Source organism: Nymphaea colorata, chromosome 3, assembly GCF_008831285.2.
Source record: "Nymphaea colorata isolate Beijing-Zhang1983 chromosome 3, ASM883128v2, whole genome shotgun sequence".
In the NCBI taxonomy this organism is placed as follows: Eukaryota; Viridiplantae; Streptophyta; class Magnoliopsida; order Nymphaeales; family Nymphaeaceae; genus Nymphaea; species Nymphaea colorata.
The window spans coordinates 17,872,428-17,887,484 of NC_045140.1; the positions used below are offsets into that span (position 1 = coordinate 17,872,428).

The 15,057-nt window shown below is 37.4% G+C and overlaps 1 protein-coding gene across 3 annotated transcripts; it reads right to left on the reverse strand.

Moving 5' to 3' along the window:
- Nucleotides 1-103: 103 nt before the first annotated feature.
- On the reverse strand, nucleotides 104-11,021 carry LOC116250116 (alpha-mannosidase I MNS5). 3 transcript variants are annotated; one of them, XM_031623534.2, is made up of 16 exons: nucleotides 10,748-11,021; nucleotides 9,010-9,052; nucleotides 8,832-8,897; nucleotides 8,668-8,729; nucleotides 8,126-8,225; nucleotides 7,750-7,932; nucleotides 7,113-7,161; nucleotides 7,008-7,028; nucleotides 6,849-6,908; nucleotides 6,437-6,557; nucleotides 3,529-3,610; nucleotides 3,357-3,442; nucleotides 2,415-2,515; nucleotides 2,054-2,195; nucleotides 1,701-1,851; nucleotides 104-796 (listed from the first exon to the last, which is right to left on the reverse strand). In XM_031623534.2, exons 1-16 carry the CDS (start codon nucleotides 10,894-10,896, stop codon nucleotides 572-574), a joined length of 1,641 nt encoding a protein of 546 aa, XP_031479394.1. In that variant the 5' UTR covers nucleotides 10,897-11,021; the 3' UTR covers nucleotides 104-571. The 3 variants fall into 3 exon arrangements, with proteins under 3 accessions (XP_031479394.1, XP_049932647.1, XP_031479395.1); XM_050076690.1 differs by having other exon boundaries at nucleotides 105-796; nucleotides 6,849-7,028; nucleotides 10,748-11,019; XM_031623535.2 differs by having other exon boundaries at nucleotides 105-796; nucleotides 6,849-7,028; nucleotides 8,982-9,052; nucleotides 10,748-10,853.
- Between the last annotated feature and the right edge of the window lie 4,036 nt (nucleotides 11,022-15,057).

A 15,057-nucleotide genomic window follows, 5' to 3' on the forward strand; every position in this document is an offset into this window, starting at 1 on the left:
CAAGAATGTTATTACCATCTTTTCGTTGTGATATGATATGGTCTTTTCCAATTCCAAATTATTCTGATAAGCTTTTTGGTGGCAGACTAGAGAGAGAGAGAGAGAGAGAGAGAAGCTTTTCGTAGAAAAAGATTTGGTCAATGCATTTCATGCATGGATTGAATTTGATACACAAGATATTATGTTCTGAAGGACCTCATATGACACTACGAAGCAAAGAACACAGTTCTCCGTATGAAGCAACTCAGTTGTGGGCTCTTCCTCCGTGAATGAAAAAAAAACATCATAGTTGTACAGGTTAGACTTCGCGGAAGCTATGCCATGGTTCCAGCATTCTGCACAACAGTGAAAATAAGCTGAACTGATTTTCCATCAGTGCATCAAAGCTGAATGCCAGGTTCATTCCTTTACCCGATTTCTACGCTTGTGATAGAGAAAGAATCGCCATAACTTTTAAATTTATAGCAACCATAAGCCACAATAGCCTGCAGAGCTAAGCTGAATGCCAGGTTCATTCCTTTACCCGATTTCTACGCTTGTGATAGAGAAAGAATCGCCATAACTTTTAAATTTATAGCAACCATAAGCCACAATAGCCTGCAGAGCTACAGGTTCTCTTTCTGCAGGTAATGGAATCAATACCACAATCATTGTTGCTTTCGCACCTGTGGTCATGTCGAAAGTCAAGAACATGGCAAACACTCTCCACTGGCACCTCATTCTTCCCTGGCGAAACCAGATTTGTTGGACAAAGCTTCTGTGACATTGCACTCAAACATGCTCCTTGATTCGTACACTACAGCAGAAAGCAACTAAGATTAAAATCGAAAGGTATTTCCTTTTATGCTATTCCACCTGGAAAACTGTCAGACACTACTGCTGTTACTACTAGTAGAAAGAGCTACTAATAAACACTGCAAGCTGTGTAACACGTTGCCTCTGACTTCAGAAATGGATCGTGAATCCGTTGTTTTTTGACAAAAACCATATTAAAGATGTGCATATTTTGACCACGAAATGGTTGCCATGTCTGTAAGAGGTTAAGAAAGAACAGCTTTTCAAGGATTCAAACCATCTAAGATCCTAAAGACACTTGTATGTAAAAGTCTTTTGAATAACATGACTCTCCACTAGCTACATAATGGCAGGGAGCGTATACATTATATATTGGGAAACTCTGCCAAGTTGCCAACACATCGACTAGTTCAGAGCTCTATCGACTAGTTCAGAGCTCTGTTTTAAGAGGTCAACTCAAAGCTACTTATATTTATAAACAGAGAAAAAGCTTGTCTAAGAATAAAAAATTTATCATGCTTGCTTGTGCAAAGGACAAAGCAATGCGGTGGTAAATGGGCTGATCTTGCCTAGTTCAAACTCAGGGTTTTTAGTCTTGGTAGAATTTGATCCCATGCCATTGTTTGTCATGGGTGCCAATTGTCCATGAAGACAGAAAGTTGAAAAGAAAGAATTGCACCAAATATCTCACAATAAATCCATATTAAAAGTAAGAAAAAACATGCTAGACAGAACACCACCTGTTCAAACTAATCAACAAGCTAATTCCTCGAGTAGAATTTCAGGCAATAGTACAAACTATAAATTTATGAGATTTTTGTTAACAAGTCAACCACTAAAAAATTACTAAAATTAATAGATATATCATGCATGAAGCAAACTGCAATTTTAGAAAGATACTTCACCTTAGGAGGAGCCAGCTCAGTTGGCAAGTAAATCTCAGGAAGCCACTCATGCCAAGCACTTCGTACAGGTAGAGGGTGACCCTCAGTAGTAAATATGTAATTTCGGTCAGTCAAGAACGAGTCATCGAAAAGAAGATACAGGTATTTGCACCTAGAAAAGAGAGGAGTTCATTAATCTGTAACTTTGTATGTCAAATGGAAAACCTGTAGCATGGAAACCAGGGAGAACGGGTATGCACAGTGATGCAGAGGAGACAGCTGTCAACACCATGGAGGATGCACTCTTAAAATCATGGCATTGGGAAAAGAAGAAAAAAGGAGAAACATGTTGCATGCTGATGTTATTAGCTTACATTTCAGCAAGGAAAAAGCTATGCTGATGATCTTCCAGTTGCATAGAAGTCACATCCTTAACACTTGCATATCCTCCATCAACTTTTGTGTAACTATTAAGCGATCTAAGCATTGTTTCGCCAACTTCTATATACCATGGATCTGCTCATAGTGAAAGAACACAGAAGATTGTGGGTCTTCATGAGATGTCTCTGAAGCAGACAAAGTATAAACTGTGGCTCAACGAGAAGCCAGTAATAAGAATTCTAAACACTGATAATGAACTCAGAAGTTGTACAGTCGTACCATCAATGAGTTAAGTTACAATAATGCAAACCAACCATGGAAAGAAACTCTTGAGAATGGAAGCCAAGAACAGACCTTTGGTAGCTTGGTAAAGGTAAAATGTGGACTCTGCCAGCTCTGGGCGCAGGGGGTAGTATTTCTCCGTAGGATGCAACATGTCCCGGTCCAGCAGGTACCTGTAAGTAACCAATTCTTAAGAAAAAGATGGATGTGCCCTTGGAGACTACAGATTGGTGGTTTCCAAACAAGAAATAAGTAAACTATCCACTACAAATGCGTATTTGTATTTTATTTTTATGAGACACAAATTAAAACTCCTATTAGAGAACTCAGCCATTGAATATGCTACAGTTTATTTCCCGGCATTAATCTAAAGTACATGCTTTCGAATATAGCAAGAGTAAGACCCCTTCAGAAATTAATAGAAAAAATGCCTCACCCTTTGTTGTACATGTTCTCATTAGTCCTATCAAGCTCAATTCTTGCATACATAAGAATATTTGACATGGCCAAACTGCATTCCTCATGAAATTTCACATATGCACACATGCAGTCATGCACAGCCAGAAGGTTGAAACAGATAGAAAGATACACATGGCATGCACAGACACACAAGCACAACGGATGCAGCCACGGACACCTGCACATGCATGCACACACAATTGCCTCATTGTCGTTGTATTTGAGCCCAATGTGTGTATCAGTATGCTAGAAAAAAGCAATTCTCCATTTCAAACATAATCCCAGTCGCAGGATTCTTCGCATTAGGACGTCCATGTGTCCATGCACGTGCACGTGCACGCTTTCATAAAATGGCTTCATTTGTGCCTGATATTGGAGCCTCCATGTCCATATATATGCAACAGAATAATGCTTCCTCCATTCGAAACACAACCCAGCAATATCACAAATTCCTAAAATGTCCAAATTACAGTGCACTGAAATATTATAACAGCACCTATCCTAATATATCTCTGTCTTCTTAAAGCACAATTAAGAACCTGAGTTTTTGTGTACCTTTCTGGGAGTACCCCAAACTTCTCCCACACATGAAAAAACTCACGATGTGTCGAATTTGCAGCTGCAACATCGCCAATAAGAACCTGTTTACGATAAAGCAGAAGAAGGTCATGAGTGAGGCTTCAGTCAGCAAATTACTAATCAAACAGATCAAGTTCATTTTACTAGCCTGAACGCCAGGCCAAAAAGCTTGAAGGCTTGTCAGTTGCCAATAAGTTGCCTTTCCTGTCCTCATATCAGCTTCATGATACCTGAACACAAGTGCCATAGTTTAATATGCGGAAGTGGATGTTTCACAGATGGAAAAGGGTGAAAAAACCACTCAACGAGAAGCAGAAATAATATGAGTAGCCCGTACCAACTATCAACTACCAGCAGATACACACCGATCCCAGAAATTTATCATAAGATTTCTAAACAACAGACTTTATATAACACTTTAGTTATGTTTTAAACAGAACATAATAGTGGATATATCAGGAAACTCAAACTGGACCGGGTCCATATCCAGACCCGGTTCCCAATACACACTATTCTAACACTTTTATGTATTTTTCTATTTCTTTTTACACCTTTATTATTATTTAAGAGGGGAACTAGCTGTTGGGCCTCTCTCCAACGGCTAGAATTCTAGCCGTTGGAAATGGCCCAACAGCCATTTCCCCTCCTCCTCTCTTCTTCCCTTGTATTATAAATAAGGGACTGTTGTCCCTTTTAGGTTATGGCTTGTTAAGCCACATCTTGTAGTATTTTGCCTTGTTTGGCTGAAGATCAATATATTTTCCTTATCCTCTTGTTAGAGGATTCTTGTGTATTGCCTTGTTGAGTTAGTGAGAGATTCAAGAGTGATATTCTTGAAGTATTTGCCTACCTTGGGCCTGATTTACAGTGACAACACCTTTATCATGATGTTGTAATAGATGAACACATTGTGACAAACATCAAAGCCCAGATTACTGATCATAGTCAAACTTGTGGAAAATGGAACTAATTGAAGAGAAGTCAAACCTAAAGAGACAATAATTTTATATGTTGATAGATGCACTTGGCCTCATATTAGAAACCTCAAGAGTAAGATTAGTACATTGTATACATATTTTAAACAACAGCCTTGTTTATCCTCATACTCTTTACTTTTTAAGAAACCTTAACCGCATGCATCAAAAAAGAAAAAAGGAACCAGATTGGATACTAAAGACATAGATGACTAAAAAGAAAAAAAAAATCAACAAAAAATGTTCTCAGCTTGAGGTCCTCATGCATAAGAACAGAATCAAGATGAGAGGGTGCACCAGCACTTTCTCCAGGCTATTCAACAATATGTTAGCCCTGTATATATGCTTAGGCCTCCAAGGCTCCTTATGCACAAGATTATGAAGATGGAAACAGCACCAGGGGCATCCAGACTCCTTATGTAGTGCAGAAAGCATGCTTGCTCTAATCATGTGATTTTATGAACACAATAAGTATTTTGAGAAAATGATACTCTTTAAGTTAATTTTTTAACCCTTTCCTTTTTTGTCTCAAGTACACCAACTAACGACAGTTAGGCTTCAATAGGAATGGTGCTATTAATGCTTTTGACTGATTATTACTTGAGTGGGATATCAGTCTATATATGTGTGTGGGGTTTCAGGTGCTGCTGTGGGATGTGTGTGTATCTATATATAGTAAAAATAGTCTCAGATTGTAACATAAGGCTTTGTGGGTATTTATCAGAAAAAGTTACTTTTTGCCTCAGCAAAGTTGTTTCATGTTATATTTCGAAAGCATCATGGTTTTCTCTTAAAAAAATGGGTTATATTGTTCTGGCAATAAAAATTGTGGTATCTTCAATATAAATATAAATATATATATATATATATATATATATATGTGTGTGTGTGTGTGTGTGTGTGTGTGTGTGTGTGTGTGTGTGTGTGTGTAGATAAATAGGCCTAGGGAATTGGATTCTGACAATTACTGTTTTGGACAACTAAAACAACCCTGTCTATCTGTAAGCCTCCAGCTAATAAGCTTAATTTCTCACTGTCTGCACTCTGAGCAAATTAGGGAAGCCCAGCTTCCAGAGAAAACTGTATATTCTCATTCTCATTAGGGTTTAATCCCCAATTATATATATATATATATATATATATATATATATATAAAATAAAGTATACCGAATGGATAGGGTTTATACAAACTTATGAGTTAAGACTAATCTACCCTACCTGGCTGTGTTCACCCAACATTAACAGTAAGCAGGTATGAGTATTAGAAAACAGAACATGTAAGTAAGAAGACCTGGGATGTAACTGAGTCAGGTCTGATGTCTAACACTCTCTCTCTCATAAGTGTTCTTTGTTGAGCATTTAATGAGGGAGTTAAGAGAGTTGGTTGACTTGTGCTTATATTTGCTTTAGAGCAGATGTGTGTGTATGTGTGTGTGTGTGTATGGGATACAAAAATTTTCCATAAAGAACAAAATTAATAACTAACAAGCTATGATTTTGTGGATGATTCAACAGGCAAGAAAGCAAATTGTCAGTTGCCACACCTGTTAGGAACGTGACTCTCTCGCACTCTCTCTTAACGCACCAAGAGAAGAGACAAACAGAAGAAGAGAAAGGGGAAGAAGACAAAGATTTACGTGGTTTGGAGACAATGTTCTCCGACGTGCATGGCTGCCACACAGAAGAATACAGAATACAAGAGGAAATTGCCCCTCATAAACATGGATTAGGACAAAACCCACAAAGTGGAAACATGGATCCGCATAAATTGGGGAAGTATATCAAGTATGGATCAGGCTCCACACTCCAACAACACCTGCACCTAAGTCGTGCTGCCTCAGGTGTGACAGCTGTTTTAAAGAGTTCGTATGACTTAGATTGTTGTCTAAAGGTTTTAAATTTTTAATTGCTAATTTTAGGAGTCATGTTCCAGTGTCATGTAGAGACAGGTAAGTAATTCTTGTAACATAACAACATGAATTCCATGCATGGAAAACAGAAAAGCAAACCATAAAAAGGAAATAAGGGAACAAAAACGAAAGTTATCACTCTATAGGAACAAATTGTCAGACAGAACTTCACCAAGGTCCATGACGGAAGTACTTCTGAGCAGCAACATAAGCAGAAAGGAACATGTCCCAGAGCTCCTCTCTCCCGAAAAGAATGTGAGCTTTAAGAAGATACTCATAGAAAGAATCAACACCTGCAAAATATTGTTAATGCTTAAGAAAGTAAGAAGAATGCTAAACTATTTTAGCCATGGAAGGTATTATGGCAATAGATGAAAAATAATCAACCTGCAAAATTTTCAGAAGAAATAGTACAAGGCACTGAATATGAGTAGAAATTTGGCAATGGGTTAAAAGGATGAAGTTTCAGAATGAAACAAGCTACCAAATGAAACAAGTTTGTGTGGTTATTGGCATAAAAGAATAATGAAGTCAACCATGAACCAAGAATTAAAAGAAAAGGAGAAGTCAGCAGATACTTGTACCAGCCCCAATTCCAGTTGAATATTCAATCCATTCTCCAGTCAGTACATCTAATGTAGTTCCTACAAGATTCAAAGAGCTCCTCATGCTCCACAATTTACGAAGAGCACGTAATGCAGCTGCCCCATATCTAGAGTCACCCGTTAATCTTGACAACGTACCCATTTCAAGGATGAGAGATCCTAAAATGTCCAAATTAAGCAAAAAAAAAGAGTAAGATGAATAAATGCTTCTCAAGTTGTAACAAGATGGAATTTGCTTCTCACCACAGCCAGAGGTACTTGTTTCTGTTGTTTCATTCTCCATAACTCCATGCTGCCAATAGGAGAACTGCAGATCAGCTAAAAGCACTAGCAGTGGCTCACAGTAATGTGGACAAAAATTCAAACTATATAGGAAAATTATTGTTATGTATCTAGAAGCAAACAATATAATAATTTAAATCAAAGTATACAGTTAAAGAGCCAGCACAAGTCTAACAAAGGGCTTACCTGATGCAAGAGAAAGAGTAAAATTTTTTTCTAAGTATATAATGTACCAGAAGGTCCAGAACTAACCAATTGTAACAGAAATTGAAAATGAAGCAGTCTAAAGAGATCATAAAAACGGTATACATATGATGCAGAAGAATATATATTTCGTGTTCAAAAATTTTGGATTCTGGAGCTGATGATCATTGATCAAAGTTGAGAATGTGCACAAAGCACAGGCAATTCCTCACATACAAAATTTTTTCATGGTATCTCATGTAATTGTTAATCAATGGCCTCTTTGGTTAAGAAACATAAAACACATCGATCATACTCAATTAATACTTTTTTCTCCCTCATGAATTCAAACTTTAAGTTACATGCACAAGTAAAGCCATTCAAAGTGGAAAGCCAATGCAATTATATCACATACCTTCAGATTAATCCATGCATATGGAAGCCCAGTAGGAGTATCGAATGCCGGCAGCAAACGCTCCCCTAAATCAACAGCCAGATGTAACAATTGGTTATTGTAATTTCTTTGGACCAACTTATCCATGTAATCAGTTGCAAGAATGTGGGCAGAGACAAGTCCACCAAGAACTCGTATGTTGCACTGCAGAAATCTCATTGGGTAAGATAAATTTCATCATCAATAAAAAGTAATCTCAGTGAAGTACCTATTTACATTGAATCAGCACATATGTCACCAACTACTATACAAGAGCATGGAGATAATAACTGCCTTAATCTCTCACATCTATCTAGATTTGATTACAACATAGCAAGAAGAGAACCAGTATACACACCTCAAATAAACTTATGCGAGCATCAACATCAAAATCAATGTGCTTGCCAAGCCATAGAATAGCTCTCTCAAATTCTGTGTAATTGCCCAATACAACAAGACTGCACCAGCATTCAGAGAGCAAAACAGAATAAACATTCATGATTATGCTCTTCCAAATCCAATTGGAAAAACCACAAGCAGTTCTTCGTGGACATTAAGACTGCTCAAAGTAACTTAAATACTGATTCAGCTACTCAGAATCATCAAAACCAAATGATAGTGTTTTCCTACAATGTCAAATACAGAGACGTCCCAAGCTTTTTGACACAAAAAGTATGTCAGTGTCCAAAGTTGAATATTAAAAAAGTTCATTCCCAACAATGAACACTTAACAGAGAAGCAATTTAAATGTTCAATTAACTGGAAAAGGTCAATCTAAACCATCTTGAGCAGCAGAAACAAGAAATGAAAAAGGAGTGGCAAAAGAAACCTCCGGGCCTCAACTGATCGCTTAATTATCCAGATATGAATATGAGCAACAAGATTAAGCAGTATGCATACCTCGATAATGACTCTATAAGAGTCAATGCTGATCCACCATAATTCTCAGGCAGATGCTCAAGCTAATGACAAAAAAAATAATTTAACCATCATGAGAAGCAATGCTTTTCCTCTGCAGTTTTTAATTAATGAAATTAAAATACTTTTGAGGAAAGCAGTTAAACCTTCAAATTTCCAAGCTCACTAAGAGAGTCTGTAAAGCTTTTCGTGAGAGGCTTCAATTCATCATGCTATAGAACAATAAGCAACAAATTATACAGAATACCATGCAAAAATTAAAGCACAAAAATAAAGTCATTCAAGGAAGCACTTACTATAATATATGAGGAAATATAAACTAACCGGAAATGCATGAATCAAATAATTGTCATACGCATGATAAAACCTGCAAGTAAGAATCATGTTAGATGATAGACCACATTTCAATTTCAGAAACAATGAGAACAAATCCAAGTAACTCTCGATAGCTGTGAGCTACAGGAACTCATAAATATATGGTATGTTTTCATTTCCCAGTTAGATCCAGATTCACAAGAAAGCTGTTCAATTCTCAACAATAACTGCGACTATCAAATGTGAATATTTAGCATACTAATTTCTTCATGTCTAAGATTTTTTTAACCAATATTAAACATAGTCAACAAATAGACATTTGCATGCTTTCTTCAACATAGAGTAGTTGTGGTGGAGAGTATAACTGGAGGCACAGATATGATCTTAATCTAAAGACTAACAACTTCTAATAACCTACAAATTCATTTTCATAAATACATGAACCAAAAGCCATGACTCCACAACAGTTTGATAAAACGTGCTGAGACATTTTAATAAAAAACAGCCCTATAGTAGCTTGGCAAATCATCGACATATGTTGGAAGTCAGAAAATGACTATTATCTTAAAGTAAATAAACTCATACTGCTACCATAAGATTCTTATGGTAAGTGAGGAAATTTTATTTTGAACCAAAAACAAGGTCATCAATATCCATGTTATAAAAATTTCCTAAAGATAACCTTGATTTAGAAATGTAATTAACTAGCAAGTTGAGATGTAGACATCAAAAGAAAGGCTAGCCAAAATGCAGCTAAATCCAATACATTATTCCCAAGCTTGAAAGCTGGACGCCCTGACAAAGGTCAGTCATTCCTTCAGAGTTGAAGCATAGACCAGATGGACATTACTGTAGATTATATTCACCAGGAAGAAACGTTCAGTGTTCCTCGTGCATTTGGAAATGAACTCAAGCAAAATATGGATCAGTTTATTCTTCTTCATTCTCATTATACAGGACAGCTGAATGCACAGAAGGAAATTGGAATCACATAAAATGGCAAGACATTTGCTAGAAAGTCTAGAATCCCGATAATAAGACCTTTAATTTGACCAAGTATGGAGCCATAAATGCTCCTTCATAATGACCTCACAATACGTGATCAATGTTGAGTTGTGTGAGCAAGACAAACCAAAAGCTAGAACTCGAGGAAGCCAAGGACCACTATCTAAAAGCGGAGGAATGCGCCTATGACCAAAGTCTGGTTGAAGCTCAAGTAGGTAGGTCTACTGCATGCCAAAGCTTTGCCATCTTAATTGCTTCTCCTAATCGTCACCTACACTAAGAACGCCTTACTCGCTTTGAATGGTGTCATCAGAGGACTAGATAACTTTCCTTCTCTTCTTCCAATTGATTCATACTCGAATATCTTAAGCCATTTTGTACCGTAAGGCACATCAATCCGGCTCATGCTTAATATAAAAGGCAGGATTCAGAAATAAGGGGAACGAAATCTTCACAAATAGAAGTTTTAAATTCATGAAGCAACATGGCAGAAACTCAAACGAGTAATTCCTTAGAAAAGAAGCACGGGATACTGATAATCATTAAATTAACCGAACATGCTGATCTGAGAACTACAGATCGTTAAGAGTCCAACAGGGCACAAGAGGTCAAAAAAATAGAAAGGATCACAAAATCATATACCAACAGATAAAGGTACAAGCTACCGCCATAAGAAAAATACAAGAAACCCTGTAAATTGACTCGTCAACAGAAAAAAATCTAAAAAAAAGAAAAAACTCACATCTGTCTGACCTCCTCCCTCAATCGCATCTTCTTGGCAAGACCATGGCGGCTGGCTTGGGCGACGGATGCCCCAGCAAGCGAGGCCAGGATCACAAGCCAAACGACGACCCATCTTCTGAATCTACAAGAAAATGGTGGTGATGACATTTCCGAATCACGCTAGCAAAGAATTCTCATTGCGCTCGTCTCGGAGATGTGTATGAAGCAGATAAGGAAGAAAGAAAGTCGCGCTGTCATTCTTAATCGTCTGAAATTTGGATCCAAGTTCGATTGGCTTTTTCCGATTCGTGTCAGATTTTCAGATATCGATTCGGACGAGTGTGTTCATTGGCCCCTGCCCGGTGCTTGGACATGTCCAGTGCCCCGGTCAGCATCCTCCAGTGATTGGACCCGACGATGGAGAACAGGAGAAGTAACTCTCCGCTTCGGAACTTGAATGGATCTCACTTTGTATCATGATCCGCAACTTGTAGAAGGCCAACAGATCCATCTTGGATCAAGGATCTGTCTAAAATCTAAATCTGTAAAAGTGCGAGAATGCATCCTCTTCCTCGAGAACATAACATGGAAAGCGGTCCACATAATTTTTTTATTAATAAGAATGATTTCGTAAATTGTCTATCCAATTTAATGGTTGTCTTAAAACTTTTATATAAAATTGAGTGCTAATTATTTGTTAATCTTTAAAAAAGTTGAGTGGTGATTGGTATTTTCTATAAAATTTATTCAATGTGTTTTCATTTGGTTACTACTGTAACTTTCATTAAAGATAGGAAAAAAAAAGCACCGGATCAGCATTTTGCTGTTGTAAACAATAAAAAGGATTGTAGATGTTCAGTCATCAAACGCCGTAAGCATGAAATCTGACACCAAAGAAAATATTTTTTTAATCTTTCCGTAAATAATCATCAAATTTATTGCCGCTTTTTTGCTTCCCTGGAAAGAAATAAACTGCATTAATGGGACGTCCGCTCAACCTTGTAAGGGGACGGGAAACGGGAGCGAGATGCATAAATAGTAATAAATAATAATAATAAAGAGCCTAGAGGTGGGCTCGACTAATGAAACTTTGAGATTGAGCTCACCTCGACTTAAAATTGGATTATTTGAACGAGTTGACTCGATTCGTTAAGCAAATGACTCGACTTCATGAGCCAATCTTTAACTAGTCTCGTTATTTACCCTAGCAACACCCTCAATTACTGTAAAGTAAATACCCTTAAAACACTGTTTTCTTTTTTTAAGAGTGAAACCAGAAGTATTTCATCCAATTGAAGTTTTCCAAGGTTTCACCTTTTCATGCATTGCTCTCAAGACCGAGCGGAGAGCAAGAGAAGAAAGGGTCGAGCGGGTGAAATTTCACCCACTTGCTTTAACGTAAAACGATTGAAATTTTACCCTGTTTGATACGTCGTGAGACGGGCAGGTAAAATTTTACACGTCCGTACAGATTTCACCCTCCCCGTAAAATTTAACCCAACCATCAAACATGCACTTAAAATTTGGTTGGGTTTGATGACCATAAATATCAGATCTAACCAAGGACTTGTTGAAAGATCCACCGCATTAACGAACCCTACATTTGAAATCGGTGAATTTCAGGTCCAAGGGTGGGGCGTCCAACCTCTCCTGCTTATCTCACTCGGGAGAGGTTGTGGCAGTAGGGTTGGGTATCGGGTCGAGTACTTGGTATTTATCATGTCCAGATTCTGACCCAAAAAACCCACCCGAATCGAACCTAGTTTACTTGAAGAAACCACATGCAGCGTAAGTAGTTTTTTAATGAAATATATTTTATTATTAAAAAATATATTAAAATTTTTTATTTTATATTTTAAAATTAATTTTTTTTATTTTAAACAGGTGAAACCGAACTAAGCCCGAACTGACGGCCGCGCCTATTCACAGGCCTAGCAACGTCAAAGAGGAAGCTTCTACAAGATGCATGGATCAGCCTGGAATCTAATAGCCGGAAATTAGGATACTATGCTTACATTGAGTGCCTTAAAGTGATATTGATGTATTTTTTTCTTTTTACAAGAGCTTAAAACAGGACTGATAACTTACCATACCTTTCCCATCAGTTATAATAACCATCTGGAGATCATCATATTTTTTCTTTCATTCCACACTATATGGTCACCAAGCACAGGATATGTAAGTTCAACCAGCAATTATTGCACCTCAGTTTTACCTCACCAGCTGTGCCATTGCCCCAAGGACAAAGATATGTGAGATGTAATTAAGTTGTTTCAAGAAGTTTGAAGGATCAAACAATGCTCCAATAAGAGGTTAGATAAAAACTGAAAAAAGAAAGTTGACAAGTGGTTGATATTCAGAAAATGGAGTAGATACTAATCTATCTCCAGCTCACACTAGATCTAAGGTTTAATTTTGTGTTATCACTGAATTAGTAATCAAGACGGTGGTTGAATTATTAAGAGAGTTTTCTTTAAAAGTTAATGTCTTTGAGCTTCCTGCGTCCTTTCTCAGTGGGTGGATGACATAAATTTGGATGGTAGTTAGATGAACAAGACAAGCCATTAATCAAAACCCATGAAGCAACCAAATGATGCAGAGGAAACGACGCATGATTCAAGGCAAGGAAGGCAACCAAGAAAAGCCATTGAAACAAAGTTGCCATGAAATGTTTGAGGCCATGTACATCGGACAAAATATTGGAATTTATGTTATTAGTTATTTGGAAATGCTGTTTAATTTAAAGCGTGACAGCATATTGAAAATCGGGCGTTGTTTCTGTTTGCAAAGGAAATTTTGCTGATTTAATTGTGTTCTAATATGCTTTTACATTTTCCTGTCTTCTGTTCACGTTCGGATTTGGAACTCCAATTAAACATTTTCTGATACACCCAAAGAATAAAAAAAGACTGTTTATTTTAAATTTTAATGTGTTGCTTTTCCATGCCATAAATATCAATGAAGTCGTGTTGCAATTTGCATGTTGGTATCTTCGATATAAAGTTTATTAGGATCGTAAGCTTTCAAATTTCAAGAGAAACGAGTCTACTGATTTTATCAGAGGACTTGAATATTTTGTTTGAAAGATTCACACGTTACGGGAAGAATTTACGATTCATCATTTTTAGTGCTTTCTCTTGCCAATCATGCAATCATAGGATTCTTCTGAGGAACTTAATTTAACTTAGACAATAAGAAATTAATACCAAACTTAAAAGATCCCACCATGAGCACGCGAACCGATCAACAGTTGGTAAACGAATCACAGATCCCACCGTGAGCATGTGATTATCGGTCCCCCGGTGTTGCGCAGTTCAGTGTAGACCGTCGGATCTCTCTAGCAGACAACAGAAGCAGAAAAGAAATGCATTTTCTTTTACAATTCAATCTGTCATGCGTCACTGATCACTGAAGAGAATCTGAACAGTTATATGCTTCGAAGTTTGTTTCTCAGCGTGGCTGGAAACCAAAGTACACTGTCGACACATGATGCCACCGTGAATTTTGGACGCGTTTAACTCCAGCTGCTCTGCAACTCCGCGTTATCTACACCTCTCTCTCTCTTTCTTCATTGGTAAGATGAGTTCATATCTGAGAAAGCTTACCTGCTTCAAGTTTTTGTTTCTGTTTTTTCTTTTGGTTTTCTGTAAATCGTCCAAGCTGCAACAGTTTAATTAATGACCGTGCCCTGCCATCGTTGCCATTTCTGTAGCAATGGAGTTTTTGTACCTTTTTTTTTTTTTTTTTTAACTTTTTGTTCATTGGAAGAATGAGAGAAATTGGCAGGAAGGCCAAAGGATTGGTGCGGTAAGAAGGGGATATTGAGCGGTCACGATTCAAATTTTTGGGCATTTCTTCTTCTGTAAGACCAAGTTAGAGTTACGAGATTTAATGGCTGCCCATGAGGGTTTGGGATTGAATTTCTCCGTTTCATTATCAAGGAAAAAAACAGAAGCAGAAAATGAACATTAGGAAACTTGTGGAAGTGTGTGACAAGATCCAACCATGAAGCCATTAATGAATAACATATAGACAAAGTATAGGAAGCGAATTCAAGGGCTTCACTTTCATCTCGGAATCTTACACCAATGTAGTTCGAACCAGTCCCAAATTTTTTACTGCTTCCTCTTTGGCATCTAATGGCTGTGAAGCCCTCGGCAGGAAACGTCGTAAGCAAAGGAGACCCGCTTTCTCCGGCCTCATATCATATGTTGTCCTGCTGAAGTTTTTGAAATAAAAACCATCTCCTTAGAAACTTTAAGAAAAACCTCCATGCATCTCTTTTGAAATTTTCATAGAAACAATAATGGGCCCATCGTTGGTGGAACT

Bases quoted from the DNA above. Each gene is read 5' to 3' on its own strand.
- LOC116250116 (XM_050076690.1), bottom strand. From the start codon at position 10,896: ATGTCATCACCACCATTTTCTTGTAGATTCAGAAGATGGGTCGTCGTT. The intron at 3,611-6,436 runs GTGAAGTTCTGT...ACTTGTGTTCAG, and splicing joins TACTTCCGTCATGGACCTTG to GTATCATGAAGCTGATATGA. The intron at 2,196-2,414 runs GTCTGTTCTTGG...CACTATGAGCAG, and splicing joins CCTTTACCAAGCTACCAAAG to ATCCATGGTATATAGAAGTT.